This window comes from Podarcis muralis, chromosome 16 (assembly GCF_964188315.1).
Source record: "Podarcis muralis chromosome 16, rPodMur119.hap1.1, whole genome shotgun sequence".
NCBI lineage: Eukaryota > Metazoa > Chordata > Lepidosauria > Squamata > Lacertidae > Podarcis > Podarcis muralis.
The window spans coordinates 19170382-19192591 of NC_135670.1; the positions used below are offsets into that span (position 1 = coordinate 19170382).

At 47.3% G+C, this 22210-nt stretch overlaps 1 protein-coding gene across 1 annotated transcript in view; it reads right to left on the reverse strand.

Annotated features, from left to right (window-relative positions):
* Positions 1-22210, reverse strand: part of ACTN3 (actinin alpha 3) — a 41756-nt gene that overhangs the window by 14370 nt on the left and 5176 nt on the right. Inside the window, exons 2-8 of the mRNA XM_028710022.2 lie at positions 7208-7322; positions 6737-6856; positions 5916-6002; positions 4698-4785; positions 2778-2856; positions 2101-2182; positions 752-837 (exon numbers count right to left, since the gene is read on the reverse strand). Of these exons, the coding sequence (XP_028565855.1) occupies positions 752-837; positions 2101-2182; positions 2778-2856; positions 4698-4785; positions 5916-6002; positions 6737-6856; positions 7208-7322 (657 nt within the window). The remainder of the gene's footprint in view (positions 1-751; positions 838-2100; positions 2183-2777; positions 2857-4697; positions 4786-5915; positions 6003-6736; positions 6857-7207; positions 7323-22210) is intronic.

The window sequence follows — 22210 nt, forward strand, 5'->3', positions numbered from 1 at the left end:
CTAGGGAGCAATTGTCAAAGGGAAGATGAGCCCTGACTCAAAATTATCTGCTATTTTAAACCTATTTTTGATTTTGCTATAGTCTTATTTTAAAAGGCACGGTCTGTTGTGCATGTATATAAATATGTCGTGGCTAGAACACAGGAAGATGCCTTATACTGTGTTAACCTAGCTTAGCATTACCTACACTGACTGGCAGCAGCTCTCCAAGGTTTCAGGCAGGAGACTCTCCCAGCCACACATGGAGATGCTGGGGATTAAACCTGGGACCTTCTGCATGCCAAGCAGATGCTCTTTCATAGAGCCCTAACCTTTCCCCAAGCTGTCTTGATAATCAAATATTTTGTCTCATGTTTGTGGTCTGTAGATCAAACTGCTACCACCACCATTAAATCCATCAATACTGTCATCTTTGGCTCCAGAAGGCAAGACTGGAACCAATGGGTAAAAATTCCAGCGAAGTAGATTTCAAGCAAACTTCGATATAAATTTCCTAAGAGTAATAGCTGTCCAACCACTAATGCAGGCTGCCTTGAGAGGGTGAGCTCTCCTTTGCTGGAGGCAGTTATGCTGTGTCTTGATGGCAGTCTGTTAGGAATGCTCTAGATGCATCCTGCACTGAGCAGTGGGTCGTCATAGAAGACCCCCAATTCAATGATTCTAAAAGGAAGAAGGGACTGGGCTAGCATAGTTCTCTGCTGCAGATATGTAGACCCAGGGGGAAATGCTGCTACCGCTTCTTTTTGCTTACCTGCTCTGCACCTGCAAAGGCGTGGTAGAAGCAGGAGACGTAAGTCATGATGGCTTTCTCGTCCGGTTTGGGGGTGTTGACAATATCTGTGGGAAGAAGACAAAAGCTGAAGGTGGAGAGCAGCGAGGCGCTCAGTAGAGAGGCCCACTCGCTAGTGCTGCTGAATTATATTGATGGCGCAAATGAAGATACATTGCCAAAAGAATTGGTCTTAAATACAACCCTGGCAGTTCAAAATGGCAATTACAATTCAATGGAAAACAGCCCAAAATCTTACACTGGACGCTAGGTACCACTCGCTCTGGAATACAGCTACAATGGAGAAAAATCACTCTTAATCTGATATTTCGACAAGGGCAAGGAAGCTCAGTTGGTAGAGCTGAGACTCTTAAGCTCAGGGTTGTAGGTTCGAGCCCCAAGCTGGGCGAAAGATTCCTGCATTGCAGAGGGTTGGACTAGATGACTCTCGTGGTCCCTTCCAACTCTATGATTCTATGCTCACTTTCAGACGCTTTTTATATGATTTGGCATCATTTTAAAGACAACCCTAATCAAAAGCCTGACAAATCTGAGACAATACTTGACAATCAAATGGCACTAATATCATACAGCACTTTACGAGAATACAACTTTAATTCTCACTTTTTTCTATCATGACTCTGGCTTGGTTACTTAACCCATAACAGCACTTATTCTATGTGCTTATTTTATGGTCTTGTTTCTCAACTTTTAATTTTCATCTGCAGCTATAACTGCTCTCTCTGCCTTTATATATATATATAAAATAAAACTTTTACCAAAAATTAAAAATAAATAGAGCAGGCACTTCAGAAGAAGGCTACCCAGCATGTGGCTTGCAAGCAGGTCCAGCAGAAACCAGAGATGGGTTTGGCATAGCAGATGGGTCTGGGGAAGATAAGTCTTAATTTGCTCTTGGGCCCTTTGGGAGGCTGATTTGCCTCTCTTACAAAAGACAGGTGCTTTTCCCACTTCAGACCCTTTCATCACCCTTCATCCCTAAACCTCTCTCTTTCTGTTGGTTAGAGCATGGTGCTGATAACACCAAGGTTGCAAATTTGATTCCCATATGAGACATATTCCTGCATATTCCTGCATTGCAGGGGGTTGGATTAGAGCAGGGTTTCCCAAACTTGGGTATCCAGCTGCTTTTGGACTACAGTTCCCATAACCCCTGACCGTTGGTCCTGCTAGCTAAGGATGATGGGAGTTGTAGTCCAAAAAAACAGCTGGAGACCCAGGTTTTGGAAACCGTGGGCTAGAGGATCCTCAGGGTTCCTTCCAACTCTCTCACTCAGACACAAACACACACACGGTGCCTGGCTCCTCACCTTCTGCATCCAGCATTTTAGGGATATCCAGATACTTCTCAGCCACCTCAAAGGCTGTGTTGAGATTCCCAATGGGGTCATCCTGTGGACAGACAGACACAGTTGCTCGGAACGAGTCGCTACACCATGGCAAGGAGTAGCTGGCAGGGTTACAGGTGAGGATGAGTCGGAAGGTGGACAGCTCCTAACTGAGACACTACTTATTGCTGCTCATGCTGAACTTGCTACAGGTATGAAAAGCTGCTTTGTGCTGCCGAGACTCTATTTATCAAGACCAGTCTCCATCTCCTCTGACAGGCGGCAGCTCTCCAGGGTCTTCAGCAGAGAAGGGTCTTCCCTGTTTCTACCTCATCTGTTAAACTGGCGACACCAGGAACTGAACCTACAACCTTCTGCATGCAAAGCAGACTCTCAGCCACTGAGCTACACCCCATAGCAAAATGCCCACCATAATGGCGGACAGGGACAAAGCAGTGGATCTTTGGGCCCAGACACACAGGGGTCGGATTGCTGGCAATCAAAGCCACAAGGGGAGTCCTATTTCCTCTAGCTGGGTGATTGGCGGGGTGGGGGTGGGATGCTGGAAATCACAGGTTGACTCAAAGGACAAAGAAGCCAGCAGACACCACAGAGAAAGGAATGGGCGCAGCCAGGAAGACGCAAGAGGAAGACAGCACCTTTCTGAGCTTGGCGTAGTCAATGAGGTCAGGGCGGTGCCTGTGGATCAGGGCGCAGAGTGCCAGGCCATCCTTCCAGCTGGTGGGCAGCACACGGGCATGGAGAGAGAGGAGGGAAAGAGTGAATGAGTCAGTCCTGGGTCTCTTCAGCTGGGTCTGGGTGGCCTCCAGCTTTGGTCCAACATCCTTTGTCAGAGAAATGGCGGCTGCCCCATCCAGGTATGCAAAGGCACAGGGTGCAAATGAAGAGGAAAAGGGAGGAACAGAAGCAGACATTGCAGAAGGAGCAAATCTAGTCCATAGAGGGGAGGGGAACCTCAGGCTCAGGGAACGGATGCGGCCCTCCAGGCCTCTCTGTGCGGCCCTGGGAACTCTTCCCAAGCCATGTCCCTCAACAGGCCTGCTTTGCGCCTTCCTTGGATGCTTTTGCCTGACTGAAATGTGCCCCTACATATCTTTAGGCACCAGGAAAAAACCTTCCTCTTCTCCCAGGCCTTTGGCTAATTAAACAATTGACGGTCTTTTTTAAGCTGTAGGAAGAGGGCACTGTTTTTCTTTGTCACTATGTTATGCATTTTTTGTGTTTTTATATTGTAAACCGCCCTCAGATGAAGGGCGGCATAGAAATTTAACAAATAATAATAATAGTCATCTAATGCTCCAGCCACATTTGCCTCTGGCTCTGCCCAACATAGGCGTGTGGCCCTCAGAAGGTTGCCCTGAAAGGAATGTGGCCCTCGGGCTAAGGAAGGGGGTCCCCTGGCCAGAACTGGCTTCCTTCTTCCTGCAGGAACATTGGCCCTGTTGCCCTCTGGGCAGAGGAGGCTGGTTGCAGGAAATTAGCCTAGGAGCTAAGTCCCTTTTGGCACCCAGCTCTGGTGTTGTTCCTCCATGCCATGCATCAGTTTCAAGCCAACTGTCAGGCAAACAAATGCTGAATCCAGCTGGTAGGTGTGGTATTTATTTATGCTTAAATGTCCCTATTGCAGAGTTGGGGTTCTGCAAAAGCTCTTTTGCCTCAAAGCAGGCAGAACTGGGAACTGGGGGAGGCTCCTCACACTGAACGGAACCAGGGACAAAGCTCTGACTGCCCCCTACCCCAATCCCACCCCGTTTTCCTTTAGGGAATTCTGTCTTCCACAGACAGAAAGTTTGTTTATTAATTTTGTTGCATTTTTATCCCGCCTTTTTCATCCGAGGAGCTCAGTGTAGTGTAGATGGTTCGCCTCCTCATTGAATCCCCGCAACACCTCCCTCCCATTAACCTAACAGGCAAGTGCCATAGAATCATAGAATTGTAAAGCTGGAAGGGACCCCGAGGGTCATCTAGTCCAACCCCCTGCAGTGCAGGAATCTTTTTGTCCAACGTGGGATTTGAACCCTCAGCCCTGAGATTAAGAGTCCCATGGCTCTGCTGCCTTAGCTCTGCTTTTATATATGGAAGGGTTTTTAAAATATTGGGGTTTGTTTATATACAGAATTGCTTTTCATTTGAACTATTTTACACTTTTTCTTGTTCTGCCATTGTAATTATTGTATTTGTTTCGTAGTTATGCATTTTATTGCTGTAAGCCGCCCTGGGAAGGGTGGGCAAGAAATCCAATTCAACAAACTAACAAAAATCATTTGTCATCATTTTATTTGTCAAATAAAAGCATCTGCCAGTGATGCTTTGGCTGAGATCCTCGCATCGCAAGGGGTTGGACTAGATGACCCTTGGCGTACCTTCCAACTCTACAATCCTATGATTCTATTCTTCTTATTCCTCCTCCTCTTCTTGTATCCTGGCTGCGTAGAAATCTTGTCGCTCCAAACCCTCTTTCGCTATGCACAGCCTGTGCACTTGTAAGTGTGTAGCAAACAATGAATGCAGCTGACCCCAAATTGTGTGTGACCCCCTCCCCCTCCCCTGCCTCATACCTGATGTGGAAGTTTTGCACGTTGACATTCCGGTAGGGAGCAGTCTTCCTCTGGCACCACAGCAGCAGCCCCTCCTTGGCTGAGGTTTCTGGAAAGAAAGGATGGAAGGAAGGCTCAGGCAATGGACGCTCTGTGCTAGCTAAGACCCAGGAGTTCCTTTGATGCCCGGCAGGGACACTGGCTCTTGCCTACTCTTGTCCGCTCAGAGTAAATGGCATTTTCTACTCTCGACTGACAGCAGCTCTCCAAAGTCTCAGCCAAAGTCTCAGCCAGTGTGGTGTAGTGGTTCAGAGCGGTGGACTTGTAATCTGGGGAACCAGGTACGCGTCTCCGCTCCTCCGCATGCAGCTGCTGGGTGAGCTTGGGCTAGTCACACTTCTCTGAAGTCTCTCAGCCCCATTCACCTCACAGAGTGTTTGTTGTGGGGGAGGAAGGGAAAGGAGATTGTTAGCCGCTTTGAGACTCCTTAGGGTAGTGATAAAGCGGGATATCAAATCCAAACTCCTCCTTCTTCTTTCTCATCATTACACCTTCCTGCAATGCACTTGCTCCAGCACCACTAAGCCATGCCAGCCTGCCCACCTATTGCAGGGTGGCCCCGTCCCATTGCCAGTGGCTTTTCAGGATTCCCTTTCCCATCACCTGACATCTGGCGGTTTTAACTGGTAGTGCTAGGAGTTGATCTTGGGGCCTTCTGCAATTGAGGGCGTGGGGAGACCAGCACCAAAGACGGTCATTGCTGATCAGCTGCCTGGGGGGGGGGCACACCAGAGTAGGAGGCTCCCCATTCTGGCCTGGTTGTTGATCTGCCTGGGCGTTGCTCCCTTTTCTGAGCAGAGGCCAGAGTGAGAGATGAAGCAGCCGCTGCCTCTACCTTCCCTGCCTGCTCCCTCTGGGCAGCAGCACATATTGTGGTCAGAAAGAAGAGGACAAGGAAAAGGGCAGTGAGGACCATGGCAAAAAGGACGAGGGCATCTTATCTATGGGACTCTAAGCTGGTCCTGTTCCCTTTTCCACTTGGGTCCTAGGAGCATAGGAAGCTGCATTGTACTGAGTCAGACCCTTGTCTGTCCGGCTTAGTATTGTCTACACTGACTGGCAGATGCCACTGGGGATTGAACCCAGGATGTTCTTTATGCAAAGCAAGTGAGCCAACAGCTCCCCCCTTAAAAAAGCAGACCAGGATGCCGCAAGGGGCTTGTGTGCCCTTGTGTTCACCTTCCACCGAGATGTCCTGGATGGCAAATCGAAGGATGATTGTCCAGATCATGCCCAGAGTCATCTTCAGGTTCCCATCCACAATTTCTGGAAAAGCAGGAGGGGATGGAGGGAGCTTAGAGAACCACAGTGTTTGGGGTCAGACCTGCATCATTTCAGTTGTCTCAACAAAACCGCACAAATGAGACATGGATTTTCACCAAAGGGATTCCAGACATGTTTGGAGATATAATCTCCTTCTGTGGGGGCACAACCTGGGAAGGATGTCTGTCCAAAACATCTGGAGAGCAAGTCTGGATTCAGTCATTATTGGGCTTATTTATGTACCACTTTTTGAGTTTTGCCAGGCTGAATAATTTGGTACTATCCACTCCTTTACCCATTTCGCTGCTCACCCTGACTCCAGATTGTTTATAAATAAGCTAAATCGTACCAGTTCCAGTAAAGATCTTTGAAGGGGACCTTGCAATTTACTTTAACTTATAAAGGTAGTGCTGTTGAGTGGGACATCCATCTGCTCAGAGGGCTGTACTGGTTGCTAATATGCAGTTCAAGCTTTCGCTTTTAGCATTTAAAGCCCTCAACAGCTTAATCTGAGGAACGACCTCATCCCCATGCAGACCTGTTCTTCAGCATCCATGATCATTGGCCGTGCTGGCTGGGGATGATGGGAGTTGGTAAACAACATCTGGATAGCACCATGTTGGCTACTTCTGGCGCTTAGATCACCACACGCCCCAGAGATGTGCTTAGCATGCACTACCAATCAGGCTTTTAGTGTTACATCTCCAGCCCTCTGGAATGAGTTCCCAAACACTCACCCTCAGCACCAATAGATACCAGCTTGACCCCCTTGCTGGCGATGAAGTCTAGTGCCTTGTTGACATTGGCAATCTTGTGGAAGCGCATCTTCCCTTTATCTGGCTTTGGCAACCTTTCACCTTTGGGGAGAAGAGGAGGAGGAGGGAAGATGGAGGACGAGGGAGAGTCAAATATAAAGTATTCGTTCAAAGCAACACCATCAACAGGAAACTAATATATTATCTTAAAGATTTCAAAATGAAAAATCACAAAGGAGGTTGCAACAGACCTACTGCTAACTCCAATTAAATGTAGCAGATCCTGCCACTTGGTGGTTTGGAGTCTTAGGCAGAAGTTGAACAAATTGTAAAAGTTTTATTGTGTCTGTGGCTTGCAAATTTTGCCTCAACCTCCCCGCTCCACATTTCTTGCCCCTGGGCAGCTCCACAGATCACCACCCTCCCCAAAGCTTTTTATATATATATATATACCTGAAATCACCTCCAGCAGAAGCATGAGCTTCAGGCCATTCCGGAAATCATCCTCAATGTTCTCAATCTGCGTTCCTGCCTTCCTCAAGTGAGAGTTACACCAGGCTGTGAATGTCTGCAGGAAACACAATGGCAATGGTCAACTGAGTCACCGAATACCCATACACATCGCATCTCTGTTTTTATGATGACTGCATTGAAATGCTAATGATTAAGCAGCATAAAGATGCCTTAAACCAGGGGTCAGCAAACTTTTTCAGCAGGGGGCCGGTCCACTGTCCCTCAGACCTTGTGGGGGGCCAGACTATATTTTTTGGGGGGGGGGGAATGAACAAATTCCTATGCCCCACAAATAACCCAGAGATGCATTTTAAATAAAAGGACACATTCTACTCATGTAAAAACATGCTGATTCCTGGACTGTCCGCGGGCCGGATTTAGAAGGCAATTGGGCCGGATCCAGTCCCTGGGCCTTAGTTTGCCTACCCATGCCTTAAACAAATAAATAAAACACGCGCACTGTAATTACTGAGGGTTGTATTCAACTAAAGAGCGACTCAGCCTCTGCATATCAGTTTCTGGGGATCTCCAGTGTAAGGAGAACACTGTTGCACATGCTTGTGGACTTCCCTGGGGGGATCTGGTTGGCCATTGTGAGAATGAGATGCTGGACCAAATGGGTCTTCTTAATGATGTCCTTTTCCAGCTTTGCTAAAGCTGCCAATCTATTGTCCTTTACATACAGACTCCTTGCTTACTTAGAATGGGGTGGAGATGCGGGAAGGAATACCTGCCCCTTCTCCAGAATATCTCCCCCCTTCTAGAAGGAGTATTTAGCTATTTCCTGGTGAAGATACTGAAACACTCCATTTAGACTTTGCAGGTGGAAGGTGGACACTAAACTGACACTGCCATGAGACTAGCACAGCTTGGGTGTTGGAGTGCTTTGTTTCTAAAGGGTTGCCATATTCCCCAAAGTGAAAATCTGGACAAAGTTGTTGAGCTTTTTTATTTTTGGCCTTTTTTCGAATTTTCAAATGATAAATATATATATATTAACACCCCCCTTTTGTGTGTCTGGGTTTTTCAGACATTTTGCCAATTTGCCAAAAATCCACCCAGGCACCGTTTTCCTGCACAATTTCCGGACATGTCTGGGAAAACCTGGACATATGGCAGCCCTAGGTAAAAAAATAAATACATCTCCAAGATATCAGACCCTCCAAGTGCCCCTGTTTTCTAGGGACAGTGCTGGATTTACAGAAGCCATCCCAATTGATCCTGGCATGCTCCACTTTTCCTTAGGTTGTTCCTATTTTCATCAGATAAATGTTGGAAGGTATGAGCCAGCGAAATGCGTAACTATACAAATATTAGAAGACATCTGAAGGAAGCCCTGTATAGGGAAGCTTTTTTAAATGTTTAATGTTTTATTGTTTTTATATATGTTGAAAGCTGCCCAGAGTGGCTGGGGAACCCAGTCACATGGGCAGGGTATAAATCATAAATTGATGGTGATGATGGTGATGATGATGGAATAGACCATCTCTATTTTCATCATAGAAAAGTTGGAGGGCATGTGATCATTCAAATAAAGATACTGTACAGGACATTTATACTTGGCAGGCAGGTGTTAAACTGACACTGCTATGAGACTTGCACATCCTGGGTGATTGGTTTCTAAATCATGGTAAAAAATAAATACATCTAGCTATTCGGGGAAGCAGGTGACTGGCTGGGAGTTCCTTGTTTTTGGAGAAGAAGTGGGTATGTTCCTCTGTGTGTGTGAAATATGACTAAACAGGTCCAATTGGAGCATATGGGATCATACATTGCCTTCAGTTCATTCCACAGCATCCTGATCTCAGCTCCCCTGCCTCCCACCCCGGTGCCTGGCCAAATTTAGACCTGGCCCTCAAGGTGCCTGCAATGAAGCAAGTTTCATGCAATGCCCTGAGTCTGCAGAATATATTTATGGCCAGCCACCTGGCGCCAACAGAATGGGAAGGATGGGGGAAGAGCAGTGTTTCCTGACCATCCCAGGGCACTGAGCTTATGTACAGCAGAGAGCGTACAGTGCAGGACGTGGCGATGGCAGGCACACGGCGGGCTGTCACAACAAGCAGCTCCAGCTGGCAATTGGATCAATTGTTGCTGCATTTTGTTTTGTTGTATCATTTTACATTACTGTATCGTAAGCCGCCTTGAGTGGGCCTTTTGCCTAAAAAGGTGAATACGCTGAACAATCTGAACAAACACATACCTGGAAGCGAGAGGGCAGCCACATTTGTTGCTTTGTGTGACTGCCTGGTTCTGGGTTCAGTTTCAGATTAAAATGGGTGTTCGGGTGAGGACACTGAACCCCTTTCTCCGCATTACCTTGTGTGCACTCCCTTGAAACTCTTACCTAGGGACTGACTACACTTCAAGGATTTAACAGAGGTCTCCTCAGTCCAAGGATATTGTGGGGCCCACAGTGGTAGCAATGGGGTTAGGGGAAACTCCCCCCCCCATTCAACAATTCCCAGAATCCTTTCGGAGAAGCAATGGCGATTAACCTGGCATATAGCCGATACTGTATACACATTTGTGTGTGCATGTAACTCAGGCAGGCCTGTAGAATTACACGTCCAACGAACAGACAGAACAGACTCTGGAAAATCTGAACTGAGCAGCGGTTTGAGATGGGAACCCTTGGGGTCAGGGGCCAAATGCAGCCCTCCCAACTTCTCCCCTATTTATTGTTATTTTATTAATTGCGTTTACATTCCGGCATTTTCTTCGAGGAGCTCAGAGTGGTGCACGTGGTTCTCTCCCTCCACAATTAATCTCCACAACAACCCTGTAAGGCAGTAACCCAAGAGACTTTCCTCAGACCGCACCCCTTCTCCCCCAACCCATGCACCCCACCAGCTCTGCTTTGCACCCTCGGTGAGTGTTTATGCCTGGCTGGAATGTGTCCTTGAGCTCTGACAATGCTCCTTGTTTGCCTAGATGAGGGAGAGAGAGGGGGAAGTGTGTTGATAGAAACTACCCTGCTGTACACATGTGAAATGTACACTTGCTCCACCCATTTTTGCTTATGACCCTATGCACCACTGATATGTGGCCCCTCTGGAAAATATATATATATCTCCATCTGTTCTAAGAACTGGGAGTCAGCACAACATTTCCAACAGCTTTAGGGTTTGAGGGGTCTGCTGGCACACAGCTGGTGCTCAGCACCTGTTTCTGATATTTGAATCACTATGAATTGGTCTTGAATTGCATTCATTGTTTGTTGAATTGGTTTGGTTTTTTGCTCTACGCGGTACTGTGTTTTTTTGATTAGGTATAAAATGCCCTTTGATGAGTTGGCTTTTGTTGTGTTCTGTCATAACATGCAATTTCCAAAACCAGGTCTAGGGGGAAAAATATGGGAGGACAACTCATAGAGCACCAGAATCAGGATATTGTCTGGATTCTCCAAAAAATGCACATGAACAAAGGGCGGCAGTTCCGGAGGAACGAACAAATGTGTGGAAACCACATTAGAATGGTCCTTACAACCTGCTGTTGTGCTTTTCTTCAAAAACGAGCAGCTAAACACCAGAAGATGGCTATGAAGCGCTAGATAGTAAAAATGGGTTCAGCCTCAAATCCTTCCTGCCCCCCCAAATGCAATAGAATTTGGGATTCGTTTTATAGACATTTCAGGTTGGGGGCCATTTATTTATTGGAAACAGCAACATGAGGGCTAGAAACCAGGAAGCTGCTTTATCCCGTCAGATCATTAGTCTGTTTAGGTTGGCAGTGCCTACAGTGACTTGGCAGTGACCCTCCTAGGGTCACAGCCCTGCTTGGAGATGCCAGCTGTTACATGCCACCCCAATATCCAAGGAACAACAAGACATCCCAGGGGTGCCTGCGCTTACCCAGGGTTCAATTTCCTTGGAATGAGGGTCAGTGGAGACTGTGGTGTCTTTAGGAGATATGGTTTCATTTATACTTATATACAAACTGAGTATGGGACGTGGGTGGCGCTGTGGGTTAAACCACAGTGCCTAGGGCTTGCCAATCGGAAGGTCAGTGGTTCGAATCCCCACGACGGAGTGAGCTCCCGTTGCTCGGTCCCTGCTCCTGCCAACCTAGTAGTTCGAAAGCACACAGTGCAAGTAGATAAATAAGTACCACTCCGACAGGAAGGTAAACAGCGTTTCCATGCGCTGCTCTAGTTTGCCAGAAGCGGCTTAGTCATGCTGGCCACATGACCTGGAAGCTGACTGCGGACAAACGCCGGCTCCCTCAGCCAGTAAAGCAAGATGAGCGCTGCAACCCCAGAGTCATCTGCGACTGGACCTAATGGTCCCTTTACTTTTACCTTTACAAACTGAGCATAGGATGGAGGGTCTCACATTAACACTCCCATCTTGCTCTCCTCTTTAGGTTTCCAGGGAGAGCTCCAAGTCCACAGACCAAGGCATGTCTCTTCCAACTCTCTCACTCAGAACTCTGGCTTCCATCTACCAGCCAGGTGAGAGGTGGCTACTTGTGATTTATCCTGTATTTTATTCTGTGAACTGCCCTGAGATCTTTTGATGAAGGGTGGTATGTAAACCTTAATAATGATAATGATTTGCTCTATGGCACAGAGCAACTTCTTTGGATATGCTAAATCGCAATGCTTAACAAGCAGCCAAAGTCATTACCTTGAGGAAGGAACTGGTTTGGCAATCTTTCTCTTGCACTTTCTTCTACCCCCCCATAGATACAGGATTGCTCATTTGGAAAGGGAGACTTACAGCACCCAGCACCCTCTCCCGCCAACTCAAAATGCCAGGAATTAAACCAGCGGCATTTTGCATGCAAAGCAGGTGCTCTGAGCTACAGTCCTTCCTCTGTTAAGATTTGTGGGAATGGGATGGAGTAAGCTGAGCATGGAAAGGGGCAATTGGCCTGTTTAAAGTATGTAGTCACACAGCATGCCCAAGAGCTCAGTCCTGCTTTTCTAGATGTATTAGCCTAATCTGCTTCTTGAGGTTCTGGTGGGGAAGAGCAACATTCACTCCACACACACACACACACACACACACACACACACACACACACACCTGCCTCAAAACAACAACACCGTTGCACTTTGTCCTCTCCTCAGATCTTTCCTGAATCCCCTGATTCCTTCTCCCTCCCAGTCCCCTTTCCTTTTGAGTCGTACCTGGCTAAAGGGAGCGACAACATTATTATTATTTTCCAAAAAAAAAGTGCAGACATGCATTTTAAGCGTCAAACAGAATAGAAGGCGCTCCTAAAAATAGGCAGTTTTACAGAGCCATGGGTTCGTCTATTTAAAAAAATAAAAATACAGTTGAGCTGCGTCTGCGCATTAGTCTATTTATAGAGACTCCTCGGAGGCAAGAATTTTGAGACAGGAATGTTGCAGGAAGCTTCCCAGCAACCACTGTGTAACCTGAATTAGCTGGCTTTTGAACCCAAAATAAATTAAGCTCCAAGGCGAGCACTTCTGCTGAGCTTCCAGTGGAACCAATAATGAATTTAATCCTGTTTTATTTTTAAACCCAAGTCTAAACCATTTTTAAAAAAGTGTTAAACTGTCAGCCTTCTGTGGAATCATGTGTAACTAGAAATGGCTGCCCTAAATATTTGCAATTGTGCTTTGGGACATCTGTGGCATATAGCCTCCCCCAAAGAATTGTGAGAACTGTGACTTCTTATGGGTGTTGAGAATTGTAGTTCTGTTGAGGCTAAACTACAGTTCCCAGGATTCATTGGGGGGGGGCACCATGTGCTCTAAATGTGTTTTAAATGTATGATGTAATCTCTTACATCTCAATAACTCCAGCAGGAGAGAGAGATAAACACATGCTTAACACCCTCTTCCCACTGAAACCAATCGGAATTTAAAATATTTCACTTTGGCTAGCATTCTGCTCTATGTGGGGGCAGTATGGCCCAGTGGCTAGTCTTAGACTAGAGAGACGGGTTCAAATCCCCACTCAGCCAAGAAGCTCACTTGCTCCTTGGGATCAGAGACCTAGGTCACAGGGTTACCGTGAGGATAAAATGAGGGCAGGAAGAGAACCATGTACACTGCTTTGTGCTCCTTGGAAGAAAGGTATTATTACAAATAATAACACAAGAATCATATTTACGGCTGCATATTCAGGCTTCAACACAGGGGGGTGGAGAAACCACAGGCCTTGGGTTGGGGGCCAGATACGAACCCCCAGGCCTCTCTGTTTGGCTCTCAGGCTCTCACTCCTCAGTGGTCCTGCTTGGGGTACTCCTGGGCTGCCTTTGCATACCTGGAAGCTCCCTTGAGCTAGGGTGACAACCCATCCTTGCTAGCCTGGATGGATGTGCAGATGTGTAGAGGAAGCACCTCTGGTTTATGTGGGGCTGGAATGTGGGGCTGGTTTAAAGACACTGTTGGATTTTGGGGTGTTAACTACAAACCCCAGGTTGATTTATCAATTACTTGTTTTGAGGGGTGCTGCAAAAACGGGGTTTTCACTGCAAAATGACTGCAGAATTTTGGCACAACAGGATCATTGGGAAGGAGGAAGAGAAGAAGAAGAGGAGGAGTTTGGATTTGATATCCCGCTTTATCACTACCCTACGGAGTCTCAAAGCGGCTAACAATCTCCTTTCCCCTCCTCCCCCACAACAAACACTCTGTGAGGTGAGTGGGGCTGAAAGACTTCAGAAAGTGTGACTAGCCCAAGGTCACCCAGCAGCTGCATGTGGAGGAGCAGGGAAGCGAACCTGGTTCCCCAGATTATGAGTCTACCGCTCTTAACCACTACACCACACTGTAGACAGCTTAAAATTCTCACCAGGCTACCAAGGTCACAGGGTGACCTTAGGCCAGTTGTCCTCTCTCTCTCTCTCTCTCTCTCTCTCTCTCTCTCTCTCTCTCCTACTCTGCATGGTTGTTGTGAGGATAAAGCAGCGAGGAATCACCCCCCTCCAGTTTCTTGGAGGATATAAATCTAAATGCCTGCCTACTTTCCATAGCCCAAGAATGGAAAACCTGTGTGGCCCTTCAAAGGTTGGACTCCAACTCCCATCAGCGCCAACCGGCATGACCAATGCTCATGGGTGATGGGGGTTGGAGTCCAACAAGATCTCAAAGGCTGCTGGTTCTCCCATCCCTGCCATAGTCTTTGAGTGGTTCCCACAGGAATACAAAAAAGTCCCATGACAATTTAAACTGCAGTCCTAACCTGACTTACCTGGGAGTAATCCCCACTGAATTCAACAGGAGTTGCTTCTGAGTAGACATGCTTAGGTCTAGCAGCACTGCACAGCCCTGCTTCCTATCTTCTCAGTTCTTCACTAGACTGAATCGCTGTGGGTGCGGAACAGGACTGCCAGTTCCTTCCCGCCCGCCCACAAGTGTGGTGCACGCCACATGCTTGATCATGGCCACATTCCAGAGAGCCATGCATGTGTAACAGCCATGCTGTTGTAATGAAGAGCAGGAGGCTACATTGCAAAACCAGCCCTGGGCCTCTCAGCTGATCCCTTGTCCCCTTGTCTCTGACATAGAGTGTGCTCAGCAACCTGCTCTTATGGGACAGTTCTGGAAGTCTGTTTGGAAAAGAAGGTGGAGGGGCTGCTTCACAGAAGTTCAGAGGAGGTCTACATGCTTGCTTTAAGCCCACTTTCAAGAGTTACAGATTTATCCAGGTTCCAGATCTACTACCAGATATTGTAGGATGCAACAGAGAATGCCCGCGAGGAACCGTGAACGTTATCTTGATCAGAACATGTACAGTGGTACCTTGGGTTAAGAATTTAATTCGTTCTGGAGGTCCGTTCTTAACCTGAAACTGTTCTTAAGCTGAGGTACCACTTTAGCCAATGGGGTCTCCCGCCGCCGCCACACAATTTCTGTTCTCATCCTGAAGCAAAGTTCTTAACCCGAGGTACTATTTCTGGGTTAGCGGAGTCTGTAACCTGAAGTGTTTGTAACCTGAAGCATCTGTAACCCGAGGTACCATTGTACTGTACTGGGAACCTTGAAATCTCTCGAAATGTTAGATCTTCACTTTTTCTTTTCTTTTCATAGAATTGTAGAGCAGGAAGAGACCCTAAGGATCATCTGGTCCAATCCCCTGCAATGCAGGAATCTCAACTACAGCATCCATTTCTTCATTGTTTCTCCAGTGCAGACTGCTGAAAACATCTTGCCACTCTGCCTGAGCAATATTCAGTAAGTTGTAATTTTCTATATATACGGTATACATCCATGCATCTATTTAGCTTTTAAATGATCCTATGATTTGTTGTTTTATGCTGGTGGATATGCCATTGCAACCATAGAGGGGAGGTCAGACTGAACAATTGATGAATAGTGATTTGGTTTGCCATATTTTTTATATGATGTGTCTGCCAGACAACATGGGCAGACAGGGGGGAAATTAGGTATGGATAACAGCTTTTGCTGCTCAGCTGATTCCCACCCAGCCAAGCCTGATTTTTCTCCAGCAAAGTTCTGAGGATGAGCCTAGGCAAAGTGTCACCCTTGCCTGAAACGTCCAGTGCATCTGAACCGTGGGAGTGTGATAGATCAGTGGAAGGGTATACCCATCTTAAAAGTCTGGAAAAAATCCCAGGCACTTGGTTACCCTGGCACCTAGAAACCTGAAGCTGGCACATAAATGTGCCACAATTCTCCTGCACCTATAATGCTGCACACAAGGGCTGTGGCATGTAAAACATTGATTCTGGCACTTAGGGCAGTTCTGCAGAGTTTTGCTGAGAAATTTGATGCAGTATAAGCTTATGAAATCAACAGACCACATCAGGGGTGGGGAACCCTGGGCCCAGTGGCCAAATGTGGCCCTCCAGCACTCTCTGTCTAACTCTCAGGAGTCTCTCCAGGCCACACACACCCCTGCCCTGTTCCATGAATGCTTTGGCCTGTGAGAATGCCTTGATGGAGGATGCAAAGAGGTGTGTGGTGTCGTGTGTATGTGTATAGAAACCTCTGACTTTTGTCTGGCTGGAATCTAGCAAAGGTCAGATTTGCATCTGTTGTTCTAGCCCTGCCATGTGGCTCCCAAAACGTTGGCCATGAGGGAATCTGGCCCTCAAACTGGAAAAGGGTTCCTCATTCTGCTGGCCTAAGACAGTGCACATTACAATCCTTTCTGCATGCCTACTCATAAGTAAATCCCATTTAATCCAATGGCACGTACTCACAGATAAACTTTTTCAGCATGGGGCATGTCCCTCAGACCTTGTGGTGGGCCAGACTGTATTTTGAAGGGGGGGGGGGAATGAACGAATTCCTATGCCCCACAAATAACCCAGAGATGCATTTTAAATAAAAGCACACATTCTACTCATGTAAAAACACGCTGATTCCCGGACCGTCTGTGGGCCGGATTTAGAAGGCAATTGGGCCGGATCCAGCCCCCGGCCTTAGTTTGCCTACCCATGCCCTATAGCCCCTCAGGATGGCAATAATGTGGCAGCATCAGGGAAGCGTCGCAGAACAAACTAAAGCAGACTCAATCCATCACTAATTATTGTGCCAAGAACATGTTGTGGAATAAACCTGCAATAAAAGACTTGTCTGCAGGGGGTCCCCAGTCTGATTTTCCTGCAGTTATTTGGAAGATTCAGACAAATAAAAATCCTTCTTCACACAGCACATAGTTTAGCTATGGAACTCCTTCCCACATGAGGCAGGGACGGCCATCAACTTGAATGGCTTTAAAATTCATAGCCACAATGGCTATGCTCCACCTCCATGTTCAGAGGCAGCCATGTTTCTGAATACCAGTTGCTGGAAATGCCAGGAGAGCGGAGGGCTCCTGTGCTCAGGTCCCGCTTCTGAGTTTCTCTCAGGCATCTAGTTGGCTGGTGGCTACTGTGAGAGAACACACTGCTGCATACCCTCCAACTTTTTCAGACCAAACAGCAGGGATGTGCTCCTGGGCAAATCACGTGACCCACACAGTGATCTTGCTCCCCAAAAGTGCTTTTTTTTGGGGGGGGGGTGTGATTGCAACGCAAGAACGTGGCACCTGAATGGCTGCCAGGATCTTGCACGAAAAAATGGGGTGTCCTGTTTTTCTTCCGGGACAGTTGACAGGCATACTGCTGGATTGGCCTGATCAAACATATAGTCTTATGTTCAACCCCATAGAGTAATGTAGGATTTTAGAGCTCAACCCAAGAGAGGAAGAGTGCATAGGACTTGAGCACTCCCAGCTTGGAGTTGTTGCTCCAAAATGGCTGTGCGTGTACATACACAGGAGACTGAGCAATCTGCAAAAGACAGTGTTTGTGAAGGTTCCAGCAGATAGGGCTTGAAATATGTTTCAAATGCCAGGGCGCATCTAGAAGGCTGGTAGGATCGTAGAATGCAACTGATTGGCCTGCAGGAAAAGACCAATCAGGCTCCAGGAGGGAAGCAGAATCAGCCAATCAGACGGGACTCATTGTGTAAATAATGCATATAAAAGCCTGAGGTTTGGGGGGCAATTCAATCACTGTTTTACAAGCTGCAATAAAGAACATGAAATCACTACAGGACTCCAAGTATATTACACAGAGCAAACAGGCATTAGATGTTTCTGACGGCGCCACAAGACAAGAATAAGTTTTCATTCACACTTAGGGATTTCTGAACTGGCATGGATACAGACCCAGCCATGCACAACAGGTAATGATTGCCTCAATGAGACCTGGGCTTGCAGGGTCAGGCTGCAGGCTATCACTTGCTGGATCCCGCCGGTCCCCATTCCCCAAGCAGAGACACTGGTGCAGAATTCCAGGCCCAAATGCGGCCTACTAAGCCTCTCTCTGGTCCTCTGGCCTTTCTTTCCCAGGCTACACCATTCACTGGCCCTGCCAGGTGTGCCAACTCTAGGGGGCTGGTGTGTCTCCGACCCCCTCAAATTTTGTTGGAAAGGGACCGGGCCCCCTCAATGTTGAGGGGGCCCGGTGTGTGTTGCGCACGGGCAAGATCATGGCATCACACGTCACACCTCTGTCCGGCTCCTCCAAAGCGCTCGGCCTTCTGCAGATGATGTGCATGCTCACCATTTGCACGATGTCACACATGCGCACTTGTATGCCAGGTGCCCCCAATCTGGGGGGCAACCTGGCGCTCTGGGCCCCGCTTTATAATCTCCTTGAAATTATTGGCTGGAAGATGTCCTTGAACTCCAACAATGGTTGCCAGGATGGAGGCTGGGGAATGTGTAGAAGCTAGCCTCAGCAGCGGGCCTACATTTTTAGGCCTCTGAAACTTGAAATGTTATGGGTGCCCCTTCGCAACCAGCAACAAGGTCTGGGGAACCACTGTTATCTTCTTCAATGGGGTTGTTCCACAAAACAACACCACATAATAATAATAACAACAACAACATCACTGATTTTACTTAAAATTGCTGTCCTGGATTATCTTTCATGTCAAAGTCACTTTTACAGCATCTGTGGTACAGTACTGACTCTCAAACTTTGGGATTGTGGAAATATATACTAGACCCGATTTTTTAAAAGCAATGTGAACTAAAGTCACTTGTGGGGCCCTTCACGGATTAGGGGCCTTGAAGCTAAACCTTCGTTAAGTTTCATAGTAGATCTGCCCCTTACTGCGCAAAATTTAAATCCTCATTCATTGCTCTGGTTGCTTTTGTCTCTGGCCCTGCCCACTGTTGGCCTGTGGCCCCCAGAACGTTACCTAGAAGCAAATGTGGCCCTTGAGCTAAAAAAAGCTTTCCCACCCCTGACGCAGAAAAATATTGAAACATGTAGACAGTATGGAAACGCATGGGACAGGCACCTCCTGGAAGCCTATGCAGAGATATCACAAAGAGCACCTGCTTTCTCGTTTCCTACACTAGTTTGGTGTGGTTTGTTAGAGTTCTGGACTACATCTGAGAAAACCCAGGTTCAAATCCCCCCTTGGCTCTGAAGCTCATTCGCTTTCTTCAGGTCAGTCACAAAACTGATTTAGGTCACGTACATTTAAAGCACATAGCTTTCTCCAAAGAATCTTGGGTGCTGTAGTTCTCCAAAGAATCTTGGGTGCTGTAGTTTGTTAAGGGGGTGGGGAATGGTTGCTCTGTGAGGGGTAAACTTAAGGTCCCAGGATTCTTTGGGGGAAGCCATGTTCTTTTAAACATATGGCATGATCTGAGTGCAACAGCGATTGCCAGCAACTGCAGACCCTGCAAGTGTCCCTATTTGCCACGGACAGTTCTGGATTTACAGTAGCCATCCCAGTTTCTGATTTGATCCTGGAATGTCCCACTTTTCCTTAGGACATCCCTATTTTCATCAGAGAAATTCTGGAGTTTTGTGATACTGAGCCATCTAAAGGCAGCCCTGTATAGGGAAGGTATTTAATGTTTAATGTTTATTATGTTTTTATCTATGTTTGGAAGCTGCCCAGAGTGGCTGGAGCAACACAGTCAGATGGGTGGGGTATAAATAATAATAATAATAATAATAATAATAATAATAATAATAATAATAATAATGGAATGGGACATCCCTATTTTCATCAGAGGAATGTTGGAGGGTATGCAACTGGCATTGAGGGATGTTCTCTTTTTTCTTGGATACACACACACACACACACACACAGATTTTTCAAAAATGATCTTACTGTGTTTTATGTAAACTGCTTAGGGAGTTCACATATTAAGCGTGTTGTTGTTGTTGTTGTTGTTGTAACTCAGCAAGACGCCATGTGGTTTGTCTTTCTGCTCTCAAAAAGTTTGGTGAAGTGGTTGGGATGCTTAGTGTTTATCACATCCTTTGTCTGACTATTGTTCTGGCCTTGGCCCAGCTTGTAGGTTTGCCAAATGGTACTCCACCCAGTATGATGTGTGTCTGGCACTCACAATGGGAAGCTATTTGCAGCCTCACGAGAGGGCATCTCCTCACAGGTGCTTTTGTCAACATAGGTCCGGAATGGCCCTGCCAGATTCACCACCCCTGTTTACTAGGATTAACAGAGCTGGCAGGAGCCCACATGACAAACCCATTCAGTGCGCACTGCTTGGGGAAGCCAAGAGATGATGAAATTGAAAGCAGAGGGTTCGGGGCCCTGAGGAGAGGGGCAGAGGCGGACTCTGCTTCCCTTCAGTGCTCAAAAGTGTCTGTGTGGAACGGATTCACTAGGCAGTTTTGTACATTGCGAGCGCACCACCACTTAGAGATGCTTGAGGATTCCTATACAAAGTTTCCTCATCCACACCTCTCAGGACTAATGTGTGGATCAATACTAAGCTGTTGTGCAGAATTACAGATGTGTTTTATAATAAAATATACATTTAAAAATGCATGTTTGCATGTTTCTGAGCTGAAATTCAGTTACGTTCTGATCCGCACACTGATTCAGAAGGTTCTGTTTGCATCAGGACTTGAAAAGATCGGATCTCTCAAGCATCCCAGTGGATGTCACATGTATGTAGATGTTGCACAGAAGAAGCCCACATGTTTTCCTGTTTCTTTTTTGAAAGGAGAGCTGAAAAGTCATGGCAGGAATCCAAAGTAATTCTGGGGGAGAGGGCAGGCCCTCACAGTGCTTTCCCACCTTCCTCCCCCCCCCCCCGTGGGTTCCTTCACTGCCCTCCTCCTCTTTTCCTCTTGGCCAGCCCAGGTGTGGGCACACCCTTCTGCAGGCCCCAAGGAAAAGAAGGCACCTGCCACTGCCACCCCAGCCCCAAAGGCCCACCCCAGACGCAGCTTGTCTCCCTGTAGTTCCAGCCTCCATGAGGGAGCCTGTCATGGGACACCTGGTTGCGCCCTCTCAGAAATTTGCTCCCGGGGCCCCCAACGCCACGCTACGCCACTGGGACTAGTCAACCTCCCAACAAGTTGAACCACTCCATCCAGCCAATGAATCATAGCCCCAAGCCATGGAAGCCTCTTTAAATAGCTACTTTGTTCTTGAGGAGGCCTGGCCTTGCCATCCGCCTGCCCATCCATCTCTCATGGAGGGTGGGGGCAGAGGAAGACCCTTCTTGTACCCTAAATAAGTTCTGCCCTCTTCCAAAATACTGCCATTAGCTCATCCCCTTGCCTCCTTGCAGGGAGCACAGGCACAGGGCAGTTTTTAGAAACAGCCTTATAAGGGCAAGGCATCTGGAACAGCAGCAGCTACCCGATACCCCGTTGCTGCGAAACCACCCCCACAGATCTCTCGCATCAGCAGGAAAGGGTGTCCCTGGCTCCCTGCAGGAGCAGAGGAACAATCCCATATCAGTATAGCTATACAGAGAGGAAGAAGCTCCCAGGGACAGGAGGAGGAGGAGGAGAAAGCTGATTTTCTCAGGGGTGATCGTTTGCAGGGGGAGAAAATGGCCTCTCTGTGTTCTTGTTCACACCAGGTCCTCCTTGCCACTTCAAATCTGAACAACTCAACAGGTGTGGAGTTACTGCCTTCCTTAATTGGCAGGCGGCAGCTATGTCTCATTCATCCGTATTAAAGCACATTCAGCATGGCCAGGGAGGGACATTGTTGCAGGAGATCCATATTCCCCAAATCCCTGTTTGGACATGGAGCTGCGTTCAGTCCTTTTCTCTCTGCCTTACTATGACTCATTGTTGGATAGTTGTTCATGCAACTGGGGTATAAAAGTGGACGACACCCCACCATGGGGTGGGGAAAATATAGGCTGGCGGGGTCTATTTTGTTTTTCACCTTGTGGCTCAGCAAGGTGGAAGGAAGGTGGTTCCGAGTGCATGCACTCTGCCCAAGGATTTCCTTCCGGAGCTGTTTTTCCATAAGCTTTCTTGATTTCAACAGGAGTGAAGAAAAAGTTTTTTGCTGGTGCTACTCTTAAAGCAAGTGCAGCCAACATGATGCCCACCGCATGTTGTGGACAACATCACCCTCAACCAGCATGATAGGAGTTGTTGTCCGGGAAATCTGGGGGGCACCATGTTGCCTGTCCCTGAGTTAAACCACTGAGTTTGCCAATCTTCTGCAGTTGATTTGGAAATCTACCAACAGATCCCGATCTGAAGTGA